At 35.9% G+C, this 24,078-nt stretch overlaps 1 protein-coding gene across 1 annotated transcript in view; it reads left to right on the top strand.

The window, feature by feature from the left end:
• The window catches only part of PLCE1 (phospholipase C epsilon 1), a 141,939-nt gene that overhangs the window by 17,549 nt on the left and 100,312 nt on the right, over positions 1 to 24,078 (top strand). Inside the window, exon 2 of the mRNA XM_069019675.1 lies at positions 6,983 to 8,570. Within this exon, the coding sequence (XP_068875776.1) occupies positions 7,389 to 8,570 (1,182 nt within the window). The 5' untranslated portion in view covers positions 6,983 to 7,388. The remainder of the gene's footprint in view (positions 1 to 6,982; positions 8,571 to 24,078) is intronic.

Genomic DNA, 24,078 nt, shown 5'->3' with positions numbered 1-24,078 from the left:
CACTGCAGGAGTTCCTATTCAGGAGATACCTTACTGAGAGTGACAGGGAACAAGGGATCAGCTAGTTTGGCTAGAGCCTGCCAGTAGCTTGGCTTAAACCTCAAACCTCATTTTTAATTGTGTTTATTTTTTTGCATGGTTTGTATGATTACTTTTTAAATTTTCAGATCTTAAAATAAATCCTGAGGCACTAGTTCATTCATCTTTCACATGCTTTTTTTCAAAAAAAATATTTCTCACTGTATTTCCTAGTTTTCTTCTGTATAAGCATTATTTATCCTTGTCTTTTATACATACATTTTATTGTCAGTCATTTTCTTTATAGTTTGTCTAATCTTTCTAAGAGATCTACTTACCAGTGACAAGTCTGTTGAATTCTGTACCTTGAAGATTTTTATTTTGAATTGTGCTGCACTTCGTTTTCCTGTTAGTATGACTCAGTGCTTGAAAATACTTTTTATGCATTTAAGACTGTTTTCACGCTCCTCAAAAAATTAAGAAAAGTTATTCCAGAAGTACTTGTTCAAAAATGGAGAGGAATTATACTGCCTTTAACAGCTAGAGTTGTCGTGCATCTCAGGTAGAAGGATTTGTTCATCCAAGTGTCGATGATGGAATTACAGCTTTCAGGTAAGGTCACTTAGCATGAAATTCAAGTAACCACTAAACAGAAAGTTTATGTAAACAGCCTACTGCAGATCATCTAGAAAGAAATACAGAACTGATCCTGAAAGTAAGATAAATGCAGTTTTGGCTTCTCTCAGTGCATCTCCTTGAGCAGAAAAGGAATTTCTGTAAAGAAATAATGAGTGGAGCTGGTATCTGGCAGAAGCTTCGCATTCTCCCTGATGCAGTGATGAATGATGAGGCAATTGAGAGGGTTCACCATCTGGCAGACATTTGCATAGTTTGAGACATCTAATACACAATCATGTTTAGATAAGTATTCTAGAAATTAGAAAAAAAGACTCTAACTTGACAGGATATATAAATACTGTAGTTCTTTGAGATTTTTTTGTTGTTGAAACACAGATGCTGGTGGTAAATCTGAGGTTCTGCATGATGCTCTATGCCAAATCAAATGTTGTTATAACTTGTTTCCAACTGTTCAAATAGGATTTGTGCACATCACAAGTGATTCTTAAGAGTCTAGCTATTTCCTCCTTACTGTTTGCCCGTGGTTCCCTAGGGAGAAGTGAGGTTTAGAAAATGGTGATGACATATTGGTGCCCTCTTCTTGTTCTAGTATCTCCTGCTTGTTTCTGACATAAAACACTATAATGAAAAACTAATAGTGTGCATAATAGAGCATAAATTAAAGAGGACTTAATAAATGTGGTTTCTTATTCTGTTCATGGAATTGGTCTGGAACAAACTATAGCTTATCTACTAAAAAATAAAGCTCATTATTCTTTTATAATTGTAAAATGATAGTTCTAATATACAAACAATTTTCCTCATGAATCAGTTTTCTCCTTAAGAGCTTGAACTGGGGTTGTAGTTGTCAAGCATGTTGTTGAGGTGATGTGGTGAAGATGATCAATTGTTTTGTATCCACTTACCATGCCAAATTATTTCTGTAGTTTGCTGTTTCCCAAGAATCTCTCACTAACTGATTGCTTATGCCTTAGATAATATGTAAATTCTTAAGAATTTGAAATATTAATAAAATTATTTGGTTGTTGGGAGGGGATTTGTGTGCTGAAATGTCTTTTGCTTAGGATAGATAGTCACCTTGTATACATAACATGTAGGATGAAAGTTGAAGAAATAGTTACAAATGTCCGAGTGTGGCCAGGGTAGAGGGGAGGATTGTCAGGTTGCTTGCATTTGCCCTTCAGCTGTTTTGAATTACCCTCTGTCCCAGTCCAATAGCAGTTAGCCCATGGAAACCACAGTATGTGTTTAGTAATGTCCTGTATCTGTTTGTCGGTCCGCCTTATTCTCTGCACTCATAATCCTGGCCCTACCAGGGAGTCACTGAGCTTCGTGTGCGGCTCCCACAGCATCGTACATACAGAATTGCATTTGGCATCATTGACAGCATGCAGCTTCTCTAAACAATCCCCATCTTCATCTCGATACCCATCCCTTACTTGCCCCTCATGCAGTTGCCACTTGTTCCCAATATTTACATGATCATCTTTTCCTTTGACAGCCTAGAACTGAAAGGCTTTCTAACTTATCACATCATGTGATGGTCCTGGTCCTTCATATGCCTTTCCTAAGACTAAATAATACTCTTAAGTTCAACATACTGTGTTTTGTTTTTGCTGAAACAGAATTCTTGCTGACTTCAGAAGTAAATTACCTTGAGTAATGAGTTATAGGTTAAACTGATAGTAAATTAATACAGTTTTGTAGTCTTTGATTATGTTCGATGTTTTACCTAGACTGTTGTAGACTTCAATTCCAGATATCTGGGGAATAAGAAATCTTTGAATGTTGTTATAGATTGTTATTAATACTAATTAGAACAAGCTTGTACTTGAAGTCTTAAAGTGTATGCAGTCAGTGTAAATGAAAAAAAAGCAGACAAATTGTAGACAAATTACTTTTGTGTCACATGTTTTCAGACTTAATACATTCTGTGAATGCATGTGCTGTTGTTTATTTTAATTACTCATTTGTCTTTGTTGGCTGACCTCTGCATCCACAATGATTCACTAATGCTGGATCTAGTTTCTTATATTTTTACTTTCCTTTACTGATAGAAGGAGCACATTACATTTCTGACATAACTTCAGCCTTGTAAAATGAACCAGTGTAGTTATTAATGGATTTAATCAGCTAATCTAGTGGCTTTAGAAAATGCCAGCATGTATTGAATACAGTGCAGGCTTTGCTGTTGACTTCATGTGCTTTTATGTTCAGATTTAACTGTAAGTCTAAATCAGTGTGGATGTACAACAGGAAGAATATTCTTTTGAATAATTTCAGCATTTTTATATGCAAGTGCATGTATATGTTTGTATGAGGATTTTATATGAAGATCTAGGCTTTGGCCACCCATATGCAGACAGGCAAGTAAAGGAAGCTACAGGGAGTGATAATTCTGCAAATCTACAGTAAGATACAAAATACAGTTTTATTGGTTGAGCTTGTGAGTTTTACAGTTGATAGCATTTATAACACTGTGTTAACGCACTTCACAGCGTGTGTAATGAATTCCATCAGTTTCAGGAATTTGCTGGGCACACTGAACTGAAATCTGTTGATCGCCGTGGAAGGCAGACACTGAGAAGAGTATAACTTAGGACACATGAAACCCATGTCATCTGTTCAGCAGAGCCACAGCTTCAGATATTTTTGCAGTTATCCATAGATCAGAGGCTCTACCATCATGGTTTTTACTTGCTGTCTCATGAGGTTTTGCATACTCATGCACTAAACATACCAGACTAAGAGAGATTTCAGGGTGCATTTAGACATCCTAGTAAACATGGTCTAAACTGAAGCTTCTACTAAGAAGCTTGTACCAGGCATTCCTAATATTTTATTTTCATGGACTATAATGATCATGTGACTGCAGTGTGAGTCAGTTTGTTTGGATGAAAAGAATAGTTTTGTGACTTATCAGCCAGGTGAAATAGTTTAACTCTGTGGACTCATGATCTCCAGGTAAGTGAGATGGTGGGAATGGGGACAAAAAGAGAAGAGTGAAGGGAGGGGTAGGTCTACCGGTTTTGGTGGCAGCTACCTTCTAGATTGACATAGCTGAAACAACAAATTATGTTTTCAAATTGCAGAAATGTGTAAACCACATTAGGAAGCATTTTCTTCCCTTGCCTGTGCTGCTCATTTTCTCCCTTGTGCTGTTGTGGCACATTAGTACAGCCATACTATGAACTAGATTGGGAAAGTGTTTTAGCTGTGAAGTAACTTGAGTAAAAGATTCTTGAGATGGATCACATTTGCATTGCAGTCACATTGCAGTGGTCACAAGAGGATGGGAACAGCTGGACATGCAGTGGGAGCTTCTTATGCAGACATTATTCTTGATGAATTGGATTTCAAACAGGCACAGATAGAGAAGAATGATATTGGTAGAGAGAAATGGGCAGGTGTGTGGCCTCAGCAGCTGAGGAGAGAGGTGACCAGCAGAACAAGTGTTGGGGGAGATTTGAGATAATTTCTAGAGAAAAGAAAAAGGTCTGAGAGAAGCTTTTTGGGGAGGATGTGTGGAAACACTTAGGTGTAAGAGAAAGATAGGAAAATTATGTAGGAGGAAGGAGGACTGAAAGACCAGTCCTAGTCTCTGAATGAGCTTTGTGGATAGTCTGGGATATAAATGGGCTTCTGGTTTTAGCAAAACCTGCTTAGAGAAGCAAATCAGTTATGTGATTATATTTATTTTTTAAAGTTTCTTAATAAAAACCCAATGTAAGTTAATGAACATGGTCAATTTCATTATCCTAAAATCATTGTGGGATGTTAAAGTTGCATAATATTGTCTTTTTGCATAATAGAGTGATATTTTGTAAGAGTTTCATTTTGCAACGGATGTAATAAGAGGTATAATATTTGCAGTGACAATCCAATTCATTAATTTTTATTCTTGACTTAGCAATAATACAGAGAGTACATTTATGAATATATCGGTGGCTTGTATTTTCTTTCAGTTGTGTGGAAATTTGTGTTCTGATGCAAAGAGGAAAGATAAATCAGTAGATTAGGACATTTTGATAGATCACAGAATTCCTTGAAAAATCAATGCTGAAGACAACTACTGCTACATATACATGTTTTATACCTTTTACAAAGAAAGAAGCTAAAGAGATGAAGAAGAAAATCAGCTGCTTCTCCTTCCTAAATCTTTCTCCTTTGATCAGCATCATCATATGTAGATGTGAACTGAAAGGCCAGTGGTTGCCAGAAAAAAATAAGATGGGATCCATCAAGTGTGCAGTGGCAAAAAATTATGTAAACTGTCACCTGTGGATTTGAAAAGGAAGGACAGGGAAGAGGGATAGGAAATGGCAGAATAAGAAAATTGATGCTTTCCTTTTTTTGTGTGGATATGTTGGGTTGGTGGTGGTGTGGGGTTTTTTTTGTTCTTTTTAAAGTCAAATAGGTGAAGTTGAAGAAAGTGGATTAAAATGCATTTCAGGGTACAATGTAAAGATATAGGGACTACCAGGGAATGTAGACTTAAAAAATTGCTTGAGTGTTGCCTTTGCATTGCATGTGCTCTACAGTTGTGCTGTTGCAGTATTACCTAGGCTGCTCTGTGAGCTGTGTTGGTAACATGAATGACTCTTTTAAAGACCCAAGCTTGCCAGTCCATTGAACTACTGCTGTCTCCTTCTACAAAACTTTTCTATGAACTGGAGCTGTTATTTTCCTTTCTGGTGCTAAATCTGTCTAGTACAGGATCTGAGTTTACCACCTGGACTCTGCTCCGGCTGATCTGGCATGCACATGCATTTTGTAATGGGTGGAGAATGTAAAACTTGTGGCTCTTTGTTCTCTCTGTCACTTTCCTTTACAACTCTCCCTGTCATTAAACCAATAAAATTGAAATCTTGACTGAAGTATTAAATTGTGGATTTTTTTCCATGCACTTGTGGTAGCTGTACCGTATGAAGAAACAATGCTGTTGGTGGCCTAGCAAACTTTTAAGCCACAGATTTGTAGCAAAATGTAACTTCTCTTAATTTGTATTTCCTTTTTTGTGACCCTCCACCCACCCTGGCAAAATGATACATTTAGCTACACTTACAAATTTAATTGTGTGAGAAAATAGCATGTCAAATGCCCTGTGAAGTAATGAGTGTATTTACCTTTTGATTTGTGCTAGACTGCTTTTGGATGATGGTTAGTAATCAATAAAAATGAAAGCTGACACTCTAAAGTGCATTAAAATAAAATTGTTAATCATAGTTACTTGAGAAGAGTATCAAAATAGATTTTACACTTCAAATTAATTATTCAGCTTTTCTGCTTTTTATCCCTGCCATCATTCCTAATTCTATCCACTATAGATGATTTAACTATTATGTGCAGCTGAACCAGTGATTTCATAATTTGCCTCAGTTTTCTGCTATTTTTTGCTGTTGAAGCTTTAAATTTTTTTTTGCTTGTTTCTATTGAATTTAGACTGTTCTAGTAAATGTAGGCCTTAGTACAGCTCTACATTTTCCATATTTTTAATAATACAGTTTGTTTTTCAGTGCTAAGTATGATAAATTGAAGTGTAAGTGCACGCTTGTTTAATTCACCATGATTTATCTCATGAATTATCTAGGTGTGTCTCTTTTAGTCTTCTGTTTCCTTTGTTGAGCTGTCTGTAACCTCATATTTTCTGATTCCAAGATTTACTTCTACAGTGCTGTTGGCAGGAAAGCTGAGAATTAATGACAATGTTGAAATGCAGGTTAACTTTTTAGCTTAAGGCATACAAGTAAAGGAGTCAAAAGATTATTTGTATTTCAGTCTTGCTCTAATCTGTCTTTGTGCTTTTTCAGTTGTAAACTCGTGGCAAAAATACTGTGTTTTCTTCATGATTTCATGGTAACAGCATACAGTTTAATGAAAGCAGAAACCATGTAACACCAAAACAATTGTATTTCTGAACAAGAAAAGAATTACTTAAAAACACAGTGTGGGTTTAAAATTTACTGTGTTCTTGAAAATGTTTTAATTTATCCTGGCTATGAGTCAGAAAAAATATGGAAAATACATTTTCTTTTTTCCCTTTTTTATTTATGTGTTTGATTTAATTGTTACAGCTTCAGTATAATTAGTTTTTTGCAGTCATGTGGCTTTCCATAGTGAAGTGAAGAAAGCTATTTAAATATGTAAAATATGACTGTGATGTTCCAAAATTCTTCTGTGAAATTTTAAGACAAATTTAAATGTGTATTTTGGAATTCTCTAGATCTCAGTACAATTAACTCACATTGTTGTGTTTGTAGTTGTGATGGTGGATTTTGTGCCATGGATGTTGTTCAATATATCTATATATGTCTTTTCTTTACAGAAAACCAACTTTTTGGATGCCCAGTGGGGAGATGCATCTGTGACATGGAGTACGTGTTTAGTCAACCACAATCTGAGACAACAGTGGGTGTGCTATATATGACAGAAGAATTAATTGTGGAGAGAGTCCAGCTGAATGGCTACATCACAATAAGAAACTGGTTTTATAATGTTAGTGTTTCATGCCAGTAATCCAAGGTTGGGAAAGCCTAGCAGCCCAACAGTAAAAAAATATATTTTTTTGTAAAAGCCACTTCAAGAACAAGCAGTCAATATACATTTTACCATGTGTACCCTGATTCTTTAGCACTGATCTTTTATTACACTGAAATCATGGTGTGAGGATTGGTGGAGAAGGTCCTCCCCCCATCCCCAGCACACATCCAGCAACTAAAGACTGTGTCAAGATGACTTCTGAGGAGATGACAGCATCTGTTCTCCTCTCTGTGGTACAGGGTAAAGTGATACCTGCCCAGTCAGCTGGAGATGAAAATACTGAAAATGCTTTGGACACCAGTGCTATAAAAAGACATACTGCCAGTTCAGGAAGGCAAACCACACACACTCTGTCTTACTTACACAGACTTGAAGAAGAAAGGCTTCAGGGCTCAGTGCCCAAAATATTCCCTCTGGCCAAAGAACAACTGACTAATGACAAGAGTAATGAAAACTTCTGGGAGAGGAATAGCTCCATCTCTGATTCAGTGGAATTTCTTAACATTAACTGTAACATTGTGCAGAAAAACTACAAGAGCAATATCCCGTGCAGTCAGTTGTATCAATCTTGTGATCCTTTAGCAGGGGAAGAGGCATGCCTGGAAACTGGAATTCCTGTTTCGCTGGAAAGAGCCATGCTTGCTGAAATTCAGTTGAAAATGAATGGACCTTCATTAAGAAGCCAGACAGCAGTAAATAAGAATGACAACACTGATCCTGATAAAGTGGCCTTTTTTCACTTACATTGTGCTAGTGAAAGGAATATATCAAAGGCTTTGTGCAGTTTACACAACAGCTTCATTCTGGATGACTGCCTGCAGCCCATGAGTGATGGTAACACCACTGGTTCCCCAGCCTGCACCTGCAGCATAATGGAGTTGACAAATAATTGTGAGAATGAAAATGGGCAGCAGTTGTATGAAGATGCTCTAAGGGATAGGTACTTATGTCTGGAAAGAGCACCACGAAAGGTTAAAGTGGCATGCTCAGGTCACAACTTCTGTGGAAATAACTTTACTGGAAGAATGCCCTCAAAGCCCTTTCTGAGCCATTTTGAGGACTGTAATGATAACTGTGAAGAAGAGTTGGAAGAGGATTTTTTTAGAAACAAAAAGGAACGTTCTACACTATTAATAAGACGTTTCTGTAAAAATGATAAAGAGGTTAAAAAATCAGTTTATACTGGAACGAGAGCAATTTTTAGGACTTTACCTTCAGGGCACATAGGAACCGTTGCTTGGAATTATATTGAGCAAAGGAGGAACAACAGTGGTGTGAAGCTTTCTAGGATTACAACAGAACAGCTAACCATGATTCAGTCCCTAATAAAATGGAAATTTAATTCCTGTCTTGAGAAGTCTTTATGGTGTGAGGTACGTTTTTCATAGTGGTTTTGGGTTTTTTTTTTTGTTTCCTTGTTTGTTTTGATAACCTGATGACCTTTCCATTAAAAAACTGCCTTCAACTAGTAAACACTTAGTAACAATGAATGGGGTATTTCACTTAGCCACATTGAACAACCTTATGCTGAACACTGCTTTTTAGAAAAATGTATTGTCATCCTTTAAAATTCTTTTGATTTAAAATACATGTAGTAGATATGCCTATATGTGTATAAAAGCTATACATATATATGTATATACATATGCATCTGTATAAAATGTGTATAGGTAAATATTTATACCTAGATTTATGTATAAATTTATTTATTGATAAAGATTCTTTACATATAAGAATATAAAGCACCTATTTAGGGATTAAAAATATATTTGCATTTTATAGATATTTATATTTTAAATAGAAAAGTTATATTATATACATTTTTATTTTTCCATATGTATGATAGGTGTATAAATATATATTACAGCTCTACACATTTGAATATATATAGCATATATGTGCCTATAAACATTTGATGGATGTATTAATGATATAATTGTTCCATAAATACAGTAATAACATTATATGTGAGAATATTAGATTACAGTGAAAAATTTGTTGCTCAAGAAAAGAAACTGTAGTATTTCCCCAAGTTACAGGTATTTCTATTTCTTTTACACTTGCAATTAAGAAAATGAGTAATATTTGAATAACATACAGTAGTGTGTGATACTGCCCTGATTTGTGTTCTCTTGAGTTACATAATGCAAGGAATTCTAAGTCTAGAATGAACTCATGAATGCATAAATTATTATTATAGAAATTACATAGCACATTCTTAATATATTATTTTAAGTAGTAAAAGATTTTCCGTGCTGGTAGAAATTACATAGTTGTCAATATAATCTATAAAAGATTTTGACCACTGATTACTGAGCTTAGCAAAAAAAGGAGCTGTGGTTTTTCTTTGTTAAAATATATGAATAAGCTCTAGGGAGGGGAAAATAATCAAGGTAAAGGAGAGTGTTGTAATATAAGCTATGCTTATAAATTGGTCCTGAATAAATGGGAATCTCTTCTGCTCGAAGAAATTTCTCGCACTTAGTGCTCAGAGTCTTCAACAACTTTCAGTAGGACTGAAATGGAGGAAAACTTCATTAAATGGAATCATAGAATCATCTATCATTTACATTTGTTTAAGATCACAGAGTCCTATGGTAAAATTGATCAAACAAATTCAGAATTTTGTCAGTGATAAGGGAAGAGAGGACTCTGTGACTTCATGACAGTTGTGCCCTCCTGTAATAGCCTCATGTCCTTCTAGAAATTAGTATTTTTCCATTTAAATATTTGATTGGAGAGTTTTAAAGACGTGTATGTCAGGTTTTTTACCAGGTGGCAGAGCTTTGCGGTGCTGTTCATTATTGTGAAATTCACTACACTGGTCAGTGGAAGTTCAAACTTGCTGGGACAGCAGATGCACTGCAGGGTGAATGGTCGTGCTCCCATGGAGGGGTGAATATAATTCTGTGGATTTATTTAACGTGGTGTATGCTCAGTACATTTCAGTATCATTATAACTTTTTTGGGTGAGAGATGGGAGAATGTTTTGTAGCTAAGGTAGCTGAAGGATGTGTTCATGTTTCTTCACTGGACATTTCCAATTTGACATGAGTTCCTTAGGTTTTATCATGCATGCCTGTTTCACCACTTTCCACCACTGCTGTATATTACTGAACATATATAGCATTTGAAGACTTTTTGTAGTTTATTTATATGAACTCAGAAACAAAAGTAGTAAGTACTCACTGAATAATTTTAAATAGAAAAAGTTTTGTCTACAAGTGAGCAGAAGATAAACAGGCACTGTAAAGCACTTTGCATAACTACAAGGCACAAAATGTTTTCCTCATGGTCAGAAAAAGCTTAAAAACACGTTTCTAAGTCCTTCTTGATCCAAATGGACACCAAAACTGTTTTTCTTCTTATCAACCTCTGTATATAATCTCTTTATGTATAACGTGCATCAAGTTATCTTAGCACTGTTTTCCTGTTATTTTAGTGTCAAATATTATTTCTGCAATAATATTTCTATGTGTTTATGGCTTATATTATTAGACCTATAGATAGATTTGCACAAACAGAAATTAACTTAATGGATGTGACAAATATATGGACCTGTTGAACACAGGCACTGGGTTAAAATAATTTAATGAATTATGGGCATTTGTAGGAATCTTTCATGCTAATAATCAAAGGAAGAAGGAAAAAGTAGTAAATGAATGTGGTAATTTGTTCTTCCTTTCCCCTTATCTCACCCTTTGAGCATGCATTCTGTTTGGAACAGCTAAGGGAACAGTAGTTCTGTTCTTCAAGAGGAAAAAAAAAGTTGAAGAAATTAAGTTTTCATAGCAGTACTGGTGTAACATGGAACAATAGAGACCTTTATGTTCTAAGTAGGAAAATGTGGGTCTCATTTGTGCATATCCCTTACATAAAAATTCTAGCACTAATATAGGAAAGGCACTGAACTGTCATCTTGTTGAATGATTTTTTCTTTTTTCTTCCTCTACATAGGGAGGTGGGACTAAGGATTTGCACTATATAGAAAATACATGAAGTTATATTTTGCTTCATGTAGCATATTATTACTGTCTATAGGTATTTTATATACAGATTTAGACCCCTCTGGATTGAATGTATGTGTTGTATGAAGGGAGAAGATCTTTATGTTGAATATTTTTTCTAGTTTTGCACTTAGTTTTTGTAGCTAAATACAGTGCAGCATTTACCCTTATCAGATGGATGTTGTATCTGTTCAGGAGACATTTGCTTGTCCATGTTGGAACAGTGCAAGCCCCACACATCAGTACATATTAAAGAAGTCACAAGTGCAAAGAATTTGCCATATAAGCAGATCTTGAGAGTGCAGGCTCTGGTGTTGGCTTTGCTTGGGCAGTATCCACTGCTTGGGTTCATCTCAGCTGCACCATGTTAGCAACCTGACTAATTCCCAAAGTCAGAGTTTCTGAGATCTGTGAGATGTTAGGTTCATAGGGCTGAAATACACTTTTTATCTTCCTGATATGGTGGTGGTTTGGCTGTGGTGGCAAGGTAATGTGACAAAAGTAACCATGTTGGCCATTGACTAAGATATTAAATCTGGGCAGCTCACTAGACTTTCACTGATTCTCTGAAGTGACCTCAAGATCTGCAGATGGCAGCTGCAACAACATAGCTGAATTCTTTAGTTAAGCTTATTTTCTAGGCGTCAGTACTATCTTTGCTGTGTCATTACATTCCTGGTGCCAGTAGTTTGAGCTTTAAGAAGCAAGAAATCTGCTGGCTTGCTGAACTCTGCTCAGATAGAAGTTAGCACTCTAATATACCTGATATTCATCATCGTTGCTAAGGCACTACTGAAATGCCAAATACTAATTAGGCAACAATTAAAGAAAACATTAATTGCCCCACTCTGTTTCCAGGTAGAATAGTGATTCTATTATAGATTAATCTTGTGGGAGTGTTTCATAGTTAATGTAAAGATTTGGTATAGTAGTTCAGCATCTGTTAGCATCAGGTTTTTGGTTTTTTCCTTGTAGTATCCATAGTGTTTTTATGACTCCTGTGTAAAATGAATGTAATGCAAGGATTTGTGATATGCATGGCTAATGTAAGGAGCCCTGTGTTAAGATTTCTTTATTTCCATAAACATGAGCTGTAGTCAGTTGGTGGTATCTGTTAATAAAAAGTTAAGGAGAGAAAAAAGATTTGGAGGTAAAACATTTTTATATCATGTTTTATTAATATTGAATCTAAAATAGTAATCTTGGATAATATTTTATAAAAAATAGAGCTAGGCACAAGGTTTTTTTTCTGTTTAATAGATAGTATTTGATTTTTTTTGTTGTTTATAATTGATTATTAATTCTGAATATATTCTTAACTAAAATAAATACTTTGTAATGAATATAAATATTGTTTTTAATTTTGAACCTATAGAGAGCTCAGTTTCCTCCCTCTGCTGCCCTCCTCCCTTCCAGAGCTGTATCAGCAATTCTAGTCTGTATGCTTTTCTGGCATTCCTGAATATATAGATAGATTGAATATTTCACTATCAGTCATGGAAATAATGTCTGCTTAGGTTATTTCAACAACAATTGCACTAACCAAATGCAGGAGCTCGTTACTGCAAATGCTAACACATGACTATGAACAAAGGAGGAGTTAGTAATGCAGTGTGTTTGGAGAACATTTTGTTGGTCTTTTTCCTCAGGTGTTGAGTTAATTGTAACCTTTAATTGTCATTATTTTGTCAGAATGAAGAGTGTAACCCTCTTTTATGTCTAGTAGTATCTTGGAAGATACACTTTTCCAGTGTATTCAAAACATAATTTATATCATGAAGAGGCCCATGTTGATTCTTAAGAAGTGAAACAAAAACTTGAAAGCATCTGATTTACCCTCTGTATTAAAAGTGATAAGCAGCATAAAAGTCTCTGTTTATGATGCTGTGTTTCATTCAGATGACTGATCTGATTTAGTAGACACAAAGCTTATGGAGTGTCCACATGAAACCTGGACATAAGAGTCTTGTTAGTAAAGTTATTCTGCCAAACTCAGAGATTCACAACCCACAAAGCAGCCTAAAAAAATTAAATTATTGCTGGCTTTCACTTCTGGGTTGTTTTTAATTGTTTCTGTAGGAATTTCAGGTCTGGGTTTGCTGTCATACCATCTTTCTGTTAGAATTATGTGCTTTTTATGTGTGTTTGTTACTTCTTGCTACTTATTTTAAAAGATGGAATTCTTTAAATGGATTTTTATTCTCTCCCCTCACAGTTTTGCTTGCATACCTAAAATGTAGCACTGCTCTTTATGCTAAACTTAATGCTGTACTTGTACTTCTGTTTAACAGAAAAAAAGGCTACTTTGTGATTCTGTGGTGTGGACTACAGGCAGATTTGAGATTTTTCAGCTTTCCATTTTGAAATAAAATTTCTAGTCCAGCATGCTGAAAGGAATTTACAGGAAATAATGACATAAAGCAAATAATCTGCAAGTGGTTGGAGTGTTCCTCCACTCTAACAGTAATTTTTTTATCTGACTGTGCATGAGTATTTTGCCTGTTAAAATGCCATTGTGCTTTTAGACATAAAGGTTTATTTACTTATGTTAAAGTAGTTGCTAGGTAAGGACAAGCTGGTATTTATTCTACCTGGACCTTGTGTTTCTTGTCTCTTTGTTTGAAGAAAAAAGTTAATGAGCAGAATTGACTATTTGGAAAAAAATCAGGGAAGCAGGAGAGAAGCCAAATAGGCATGAAATTATGTTTTCCCTTCAGTAAGTGCTGTAAAAATAAATTGAACATTTTAAAATGAGGCTCTATACTTATATTTGCTTTGGGTTGAGTTACTCCAGTTTTAAAGGCTAGCTTTAAAAATAGAAAATTTACCCTCTGTCTGTAGAAGAAGTCATTTTACTACCATCATGTGCCACAGAGTTTGAGCTAAATTGCTTAATACTTTGTATTATTTTTTAGTTGCCTTATACCTTTAACAACATTGGGCCAAATTATGAACAATAAGTTTTAGCTGTGAGCACACTTAGGTATTTAGAGCCAATAGTGTGGGAGTCTTGGCAAGAGTATTATATTATGCCTTCAGTTTTTCCACATTTTCTGACTTTCCTTCTAGTGACTGTTCATTAACTGTAAAGAAGCATGAAGGTCTGGTTTAGAAAATCTCCCTGCAGCACATTAAAGGGTTCATTTTAGAGTGTTAGAGTTGGACACTTTTCTAAATTCTTTCTCAGTTGAAACTAAGTTATCTCCATTACCTCTATGAACTGTTGAAAAGTTGGGTTGTTTACTCTGGTGTAAGTTAATAAAAACTGTGCCATATAAAGATCACTCTGTTGGTGAGTGAATAACTAAAATCTGAATTTATGAGATTCCATATACATTTGAATTTATCTTGCATTTCTGCAATCTTTCAGAATCTTTTAAAAAGAAATTTTTCTAAAATTGGGTTGGGTTGACAGTAATTGGTAGGCATATACCTTACCAGTATGAAATTTAAAACACAATTTAGAGGAAAAATCTCTACTGGAAAATTTTACTTGCCACAATATCTAAGGCGTCCTCCATGAGATATGAGGCTATTTGGTTCCTCTATGTGTCAAAAGTGATTGGAGAATGTACGGTTATGAGCCCTCTGGTCATGAAATTTTCTTAAAAATATGAATTGGTGACAGCCTAAAAATCAGAACAACAATTGAATGTAATACAGCCATTAAGTACTGTCCAAGTATTTATGAGCTGGACTATCAAGTGACAGGGGGGCTCCAAGAGTGCTCCCACACCAGTCTGAGCTAATGACTCAGGACAGTGTGACAGCACACAGCCTTCATCAGGAATGTCAGAAGTGGGGCAGTGCTGGAAACAAACATTAGGCCCTGGTATTTGTAGCCACTTTTTTATTTTTCTTTTTTTCTTTTTAAAATTTTTGTTCTCCTAATAATTTCACTAGACAATTACATAGTTAGACACTATTATTTACCTGCAAAACACATGTATCAGACAGTGCTTCTATTGCCCTGCCAATTGTGTGAAAGTAACAGTTTGTTTAATATTTTCAACTGTAACCAGATACATTAATTTTTGAACTGAGAGATTGAAGACCTGCTTTTAGTATAGAAAATACTCAAAGATGGAGACCTACAGAGAAGGTTGCTGTGATGGCATGGAAGCATGCAACAGTAATGAAAAAGTTCATTTTTGTCTTGAAATCAGCATCTGCACTTGTTTCAGGAGTCTGAATACTCAAATGAACTCTCATGAAAGTGGGGGCTTTTCTTTTTCCTCTTAGCTTTTATAGTAACTGTAATGCAACTGAGCGTTGCTACAATTTGGACTTTGAATCCACAGTAAAATAATGTGAGCTTCTTTTAAGGTGATTAAAAGTGATTGTTATGTACTGGTTATTTTCATGCTAGTCTCCTGACACTGTAAAAATTGTTTTCAGGCAATCACAACAGATACCAACCTTCATTAGTAAATTGTGGGCAAAACAAAGGCTGTATTATTAGCTGCACTAGTTTCATGTTACAGCAGTCTTAGTTCTTAAGAGTGTTTAGGAATTCCCTTCAAATATTAAAGAATGGGTGAAATCCTGGTCATACCGTAATCTGTTTAAAATCTCCTATTGGGATAATGTTACTTGGAAGGAGAAAAAAAAAAGATGTGCAGAATGGAGCTGTTGGCTTCATGGGAACCGTAGTTTTATGTCAAATGTTTTAAGAGACAGACATGTGCCAAACTTGGATTAAGCAATTTTAAAACCATAGTTTTAAACTAAAAATATTCTCTATATAAATATGTGTAATGCATTGTAATATAACTCAGGTGGGATCATTAACTTAATAAATAAAACTTCCCTCAGCTGCTTTTGCTGTTTTTTACTGTTCATGTTATCACACTGCTTGGAAGCTACGCTTCTGAACTTGAATCTGTGTCCTAGCGTTTTACAAACAAGTAATGATCTCATCTGTTCTCTAGACTTAGAGGCAGTTAGTTGTTAGTGAGCTCACTCAGAGTTTGGAGAAGATAAACTTCTCCCAAACACTCTCCATATGCTGTGGCTAGATTTCCTTTTATCTCAGCAAGCTCAGTAGCTGTGTGCTGCACTGTAGTCTGCAGAAGAGACATATCCTGTAAGTTTCCAGTGGGGGGAAGGGGAGGGAACCAAAATGTACCCACTAGTTCCAAATATTAATATTAAGGAATTTTAGAGTTATGAGCATAAGAGCAAAGTAAAAACCAAGTCTTTAATAAAAAGGTACATAACCAATCACCAATGGTTAGGGGGAATAAAGGTCTGAATGATAATTCTGAATGGTTCATCTTTCAGCAAGAACATAAGAATGTATTGAGGCCTGGAGAATTGTTCTAAATGTGATTTTGTGTTGGATCAGGAAAAAGACTCCTGAGAGCCAACTGTCCTCAATCTTCTGTTTTAAATTAGGAATTTATCTTGAGTGACTTTGCAGACTTAGAGCATCCTGCAGCATGCTTGAGGCCATTCTAGTTCTGACCCTGTGCATATGTGAGATTTTTTTACTTTATATAAGCACATTATTGTTGTCATGGGAGCTGTAACATTGGACTTCCTGTCTGTTGTTGGCAATCTTGGGATTGCACTGGTGGCTTGTGTATGTCAGTGTATATATTTTCAAGGGAAAAAAGCGTTATTTCATGAGCATTTAGAATATTTCCCTTTTAGGAAATTAGCTTGTATTCTGGCTTACCTATGTATCCTTTTTAAACTTACCTTACTTAAAACACAGTCAGGGAGAACTACAAGAGTGCAAAACTTTTCCCGTGTGAACATTTCATTGAGGTGTAGTGATTTGCCATCAGCATAAAGGAGGCTTTGGTCTATTCACACCAAGTCACTCAGCAGGGTTGGGAGTGTAGAAAAGATAGAGGTTATCTATAAGCATGAAGTATAACATGAATCATATTTAACAGCAGTGTATTAAGTTTCTTATTTTCTGTTAGTCCAGAAATAGAGGGATTTTGTTTCTTTTTCTTTATAGTTTTCCTTAACCAACAGATTGTGGATGGACATTTATTGTAATTTGACTGCTTTTGAGCAACGAAGTTCTTTTATCTTTAGCAGGCATTTGTGAATCACTGCATATGTAATTTAGCTTGCACAGTGTTTCTTTGCCATTGGTTTGTAAAAACTGCAAATCCAGCCTTTGTAAATGATGATCACTTTTGAGTCATATTTTTTTTAGTTTTGAATAAATTTCTCATCACACTTTAGTTTTGACCAGCTGTTTCCTGTTTTTCCTGCCAGTGGTTCAGCTGCTGAGGAGATAAATGCATCAATGGTTTGTTTCAGAATTAAATTACCCTTATAAAATGATGGAAAAGTAAAACAAATATGTTGGACACCATTACAAGTATGAAGTTATGCTGAAATTTGAAAGATGAAGTATTGTTTGCTGTATGTAGATGTTTCATATACTACAGAGCTTTTGCCACACCAGGAACTCACTTCATATAGAAGAAGTAATCCAGCATCGGAAACACCAGGATGAAGCTGTGTGTGGGGAATTTGGGTGTGTGTGTTGGAATTTTTCAAGCAGTTCCAAGTTTTTATGTTTGCATGAGAATATTCTGATTTATCTGATAAATGATCAACATAATTACCTGACCATTACATCATATTTGTCCTGTTCTGCCACCCCCCAGGTTTTGGACTGCTTTGGATAGATGATACGTTCATTTTTGTAATCATACAAATTACTTTGGAATTTTAGAGCTGGGTTTGTATATGTGTATTTTCAGAATAAAACAGGGCAGTTGTATCAGGGAAGACAGGGAATAGTTGGTATTACGTCTATTAGGACTGGCTTGTGCAGTACACTTTGTTTCTGTTTTGTTCATGGTGAACTTACTCCATATCCACATAGACAGCAGCTGTGTTTTGTCCTTGCTTCAGACATCTTTCTTCAGGACCTTTAAATGATTTAGTTACTAAACCAAAGAGGTGTTTATATAGATAGTAAAGAAAATATTGCCCCCTATATTCAGATTTGAGGTTATTACTGTGTAGGATTGTGGAAGGATCACCCATTGGCTCTTCTTTTTGTTTTAGTGTACCAGGCTGTTCTGCGGCATCCTGACACACCTGTCCCTTGTGCTGTTTTAGTCCTCTCTGGGACCTGAGTGGTCAGATTTTATTTAATCTGCACCCCTCTGGCATGATAGAAAAGCACACAGAGACAGTTGGTTGCATTTCTACTCCCATGGCCAATCCCCTGGATTGTGGGCTTTAAATAATTCCTTACCTGTTAGGTCACTGGGTTTCTTATCAGTGAGTAGCAGAGGAAGAGCTGGGTCTGTAGTGAAGGTCCCAGCTCCAGAACCTCAGAGCATGCATTTGCTCCCCTGGACAGGGTGCCTGAACTATTTTTTATATTTACCCATTTATAGGCCTTATCCCATACCATTTTAAGGGCTCTGCAGTCTTCTACGCATGCCAGCCTTAATAGTATTTACCTCAGGATATCGTCCAGCTATTGCCATTTGAGAAAGATTCACCCCTGCATCTTGCACTCTCTTCGTTGCTTTAGAGCTTTTCCAGGCTCCTCCTCCCCAAGTTCCTTTTGGTGGATGACTCCAAGATCTGCTCTCTTTTCAAGGCTTCCTGATCTTGGAAGTCTCCATGGGAATTCTCATTAAATTCTGTGCTGGGAAGGGGGAAGCATTTTCCTCTCTCCCTTGAAAATTCTAGTTATTTCTAACTCCTCCTAACTAGCTTTGCTGTTTGTACTTCAAGCTGATCAAGTAGCTGTCTTATCTCCTAGTGCCATTCTTGAACTTACAGTCAACATGCTTACTATTCCCTACAGTGGTGATCTTTATGGAGTCTCCTTTATTCTTCAATCTTTTATAGAGACAAAAAACTTCCCAATTTATTTCCCTTTAGTTCTCTACTATTAGATAGGCTTTTTTTTGCAATATTCACAATCTACGTTCAGCTGAGTCTGACACTTAAAGCTGAAATTCCTTCTTCATGCAACTGCGTGGTCTTAATGGGCATTCCTACTTATATCAGCCTTAAGTCCAGCTTTGTGGAGCTCATATAAATTTCCATGTGGCGGCTGTCCCATTTTTAACTATTATATTTCAGTTTAAACTTTTCTTTTGCCCTCTTTCTTTCCATGTTCTTTTAGGGGATTTTTTTTTTCATGTGAAGATTAGTAAACAGCATTCAAACTTTACATTGGGTGGTTGATGTGCAAATGGTTGTACTATTACACTTTTAGACTGCAATTTGTTTTTCGAAAGAGATGGTATTTTTGGCCAAAGTTAAATCAAACTATCATACAGCATATTACATTTGTAAGGATTTTTTTTCTACTGTACTCATCAGGAAAAAAGTATTTGCTAATTAGTATTTATATTAGCCATTAATGACCAGATTCCTCTGATCCTTGCTGAATTTAAATTTCTCTAGTCTGCAAAAAACCACAAGGAAAACAACAGCCAAGATGAAAGCAGATTCACAGGACATACCCATGTGGCTGTGACTCAGTGGATCTGAGAGAACAAAAACTTTAAAACCTCCTTTTTTTCATTAAGTAAAAGACATGGAAATTGATTTAACAGTAGTGGGCGAATTTGCTAATGGGATATGAAAGGTAGTTAACTGAAAGAACTAATGAAAAGGAGCCAGTGTTCTATGAAAAACTTGGAAGGAAAATAAAAGAGATAGTTGACAAAGCATCCTTTGAGTTTTGGGACTTGAAAAATGTCAAGAGCAAAACCGACAGAATCTTGTTTTCAAACCTAACCAGAACTAAGAGATTTGCTGATTTTCTGTGGAACTAAGGCATATGTAAAGTAGTGCTAGTGCTATCATGATAGTTACATACAGAGTTTGCACTTTCAAGTAGAAATGTAATGAAAATTAATAGAATTTGGAGAAAGATTACTAGTCATCATTTGATTCCTAAATCATTGTGAATTGAGACACTTTGGCAAGGCTTGATGTGACAAGGCCAAGCAAGTGTGGCAGGGCTCAGTAGTTGGTCAATTTTACTACCTTCTTGGTGTTTTAATTAGATGACATTTTATAGGGTTTTTTTCCCTCAACAATATTTCTGCTGTGGAAAGTATTTGATAAAAATAACATGCTTTTTAAAAAATGGATGTTAGTTTAAACAAAACAGATCTGCAAGAAGAGTTACTGAGTCTCAAGTTTGATAAAAATTGGGTTCAAATTCCTACCTGGTCAACAAATGAAATTAAATAATGAAATAGAATGAAACTTAATTTTGGAAAGCTTAGAATAACAAAGTTTCTTAGAAGACTAAGATGAGGCATATCAGAAAATTTAACACTGCTGCTGCTACTTTGAGTCTCTGTGCATTCCAGAGACTTGCAGACTTCTACCTTTCTCCCAGAGACAAGGAGCAGAGCTTTCAACTTTACCTTGATCATATATTACCATTGCCACAGTAGCCACAGTACTTGTGCACATACAAGAAGAGATTTTTGGTTCTTAACTGACATTTGTGTGTCATTAATAGTATGTGCACCACAGCTTGGAAACCCATGACTGAGACCATGACTTTGTTGGACCAAATTTTGCAGGTTTTGCCTGAGATGAGATTATTTGCTTCATATTGTGTTGATAAATACTATGTCAGGCCCCATAAAGACAATCTAGACCATAAGTTGTTTTCCTGTTGGGAGAACAGAAGAAAAGTTGACATCTAATGAAATTTTAAAAATGAAATTAAAATTAAAAGCCCCCTAAGCATATCATCATCATTCTGTAGTCTAACTTATGCCTCTACCCCAGGCCTGTCCATATGTCCTCTGCCCTATTATCTTCGATGTGGGTACTTCTCAATTTCAGATCTTAAACTGCTGCTGCCATAGCTATGATCTTTTTGTCAGGCATTATGACTTCTTTCAGCACTGTGAGTGGCCTGAGGGCATTGAAGCCCAGGGTCCAACGCCACTAAAACTATGGTTTACTGAAACCTTGCTGAGCTGAGGAATTACTGCAGGGCCTTCTTTGCACACCCTCCACATCCGCCATTTAATGTTCACATTTAAATGGGATAAAGAAAACGCTGTTCATCCTCTTGACATTCCCTTATCTTTTAGGCTTGTCCTGAATCACATCATAGAGGTTCTCTTTGTGCCTCTGTCAGTTCCAGGTGCTTGGGAAGGAATCACACAGCTCTACCAGGGACTGGAGCAGCTGCTAGGTGAGCAGGGGCTGGATAGCACAGCATGTCTGCAGAATTGTAAAACAAGTTTCAAAGTTTACAGATTTTTTTAAAAAGCCTTGCCATGTAGTTAGGCCAAGATGTTAAGATATTAAAGTCTTCAAGATCCATTAAGACTGGGAAAAAACTTCTTAATGACTTGTCAAGATTACCATTGTAGGATAACAAAGTGTTTGGGGCATATTTTTATAGACTAGATTATTCTGTAATGTTATTTTGTAACAAGGAAAACCATATTATTTTTTCTTCTAGATATTTGTCTCATTTTTTTTTTTCAGTAAGAAACATTCATAAAATTGATTAAGCATTGACAAGATATTAACTGAAAGTTTGAAACAGCACTGTTTTTGAAAGATGGCAGTGTCTTTGCCACTGAGCATTCTGCAGTTCTAATTTTTGTACTTTTCTAATTTTTAACTTATTTATGCAAGCAAGCACTATAGGCAAGTCACTGGTAACAGCTTTTCTCTAGCCCAAGAGAGAAGTAACTTACTAAAGTACTATATTTTCTCTTCTAGATGATCTTCTGTAGTTAGAGGATCTCCTTATTAGTATGTCCATTAACATGTGGTCCAGCAGTTGATCCTCTGCATTTATTAACATATGACCTAGGTAAGAATGAAGGGCATACAAGAAATTCTATTTTATGTGTCCTGCCTGAATCAAGTTTGATTATAGGATTTGCTTGGACCATTGCTCTAGGACCATTAGACTTCGTACATCCCTGGTTCAAAGGCTATTTGCATTTTGCTAATTGTTGCAAGTTGCTCCTGTCAGCCAACTGTTGTCATGTTGTTCAACATAGTGCTTTTAACTTAGCCTAATACCATGGACAGATGCAACTGGTCTGATTGAGATCAGCCAACGAAAGTATGAGGGTTCAAACTATTCTTTGTCAGTTGATCCTCCAGAACAGGAGGGAGATGATCTGAGAAAGCTTTGTTTATACAATAATTCTCATTATAGTTTCGGAAGTTAGAATTCACACTTTGGTACTATTCAGAAAAAATGCAGCCAAAACTGTGTTTAAATTAGACACATAAATTTCTTAATTAGTCTACTGGATGATTTATCTGCTACCATGATTTTGAACATGCTGAATGCCCTATGTTCCTCATAATCAGACTGGCAACAGTTAGAAGTCTTAGAGATTTACAGGTTTGATTTTTAGGACTCCAGTTAAAAAATTTGGGCTTAACTTCCACTGAAACACTCCTTGAAAGTATTGACAGGGCTGCTGCATCACTGTCATCACTGATTTCCACTTAGACCTGGTTTGGATGCATATATACCTGCACATGCATATATAATCACGTATAACTGAGTATGTGATATGATACCCTTGATGATAATATCTTTGTCTTTCTGCAGTCCTTTTGACAATAAGATTTCACTAGAGAAGAATCCTTATACTATATTTATGCTGACCCAGATCTCTGCAAGGATAGTTTTACAGGTATAACTTTCCTAGTAGAACTGTATTAGCATCTCTTTGCTAGGAGAGCAAAGGCTAAGGTTTCAAAACAGCTTGTAGATGGGCTGTGTATATTTAAGTGTGGAAATTAGTTCATTTTTCCATACCATGGTTACAGCTCATATATTTTCATTTTTTGAAACTGTGTAAATACTAAAATATTATTGAAATTTGTACATTAGAAGAGAAAGAAACAGGAAAAATCTGGTGGTTGCACCTGCCATTGAAGTTTACTGTATTTGAAGTAAAATGTGAGGCATATGCCATCTGGTGGATAGAATAATTCATACAGTTTTATTGCTAATTGTGATACATTTTCTCTGCTGCATTATCACTTTTAATTGCCATTGGTAGGTATTTCTTTAGTCAGAAATAAAGGGAAAAAAAAATCTAAAAACTGAATTTGAGGGAAAATGGAATTCCAAACTTGGCACTGGTGTTTGATTAGACAATTGGATGCTTGGAAGGAAAACCCCAAAACCCAAATGGTAATGAAACCATTTTCCCACACTTCAAATAAAAATTCTAAAGATTTAAAATTATGTACCAACTAGTCAAAGATCATGCCTGATAGACCTTTCTCCTTAAATAGCCTCTGGCTTATTGCAGATTATGAGGTGTTTGCCATGGTCTTTGCAGACAGGTTGGCTGTTGCTGTGACATGGCAGATGAGACTGGGGCAGCCTTTCTGAGCCCAGAGACCCATGTCCTACAGCAGCATTCAGGTGCCTTTGCCTGCAGGTCAGAATTCCATTTTGCCCCCCACTTGGAGCACAGTTTCATTAAGTACCATTTTGTGCAGGAAGCCGTGCTTCTACAAATGTCGGATTTCTAGTATGTGTGAAGATGTGACTGATGAGTACAGATGTGACTTGGCTATTTTAAAAGCCTAGATTAGGCAGATACAGTAAAGAGTGTGGCCCCTATTGAATATTTCTCTTTGCACACAATGCTACATGGGGGCATGACTTCATGATATGCATCTCAGGACAGTTTATGGAGTAGACATAGTATGGGATAACAAGTGAAGCAGTCAGTTGTATATTGATAGAAAATTTCTGTTATGTTGGTGAATAGTTTTTATTATTTGCTCTTTTATGGATGTGGATGAATCTAACATCCTGTTATCTGCTGGAAGACTGATAGTACAGCTCCCTCATTTTTTCTTCAGACTGATCAAATATCTAAAATTATTTTTTTCAAAACTT

The sequence above is a fragment of the Aphelocoma coerulescens genome, chromosome 6 (assembly GCF_041296385.1).
Source record: "Aphelocoma coerulescens isolate FSJ_1873_10779 chromosome 6, UR_Acoe_1.0, whole genome shotgun sequence".
Classification (NCBI taxonomy): Eukaryota; Metazoa; Chordata; class Aves; order Passeriformes; family Corvidae; genus Aphelocoma; species Aphelocoma coerulescens.
The sequence above is the reverse complement of the archived record's forward strand: the minus strand, read 5'-3'. Positions and strand labels throughout refer to the sequence as shown.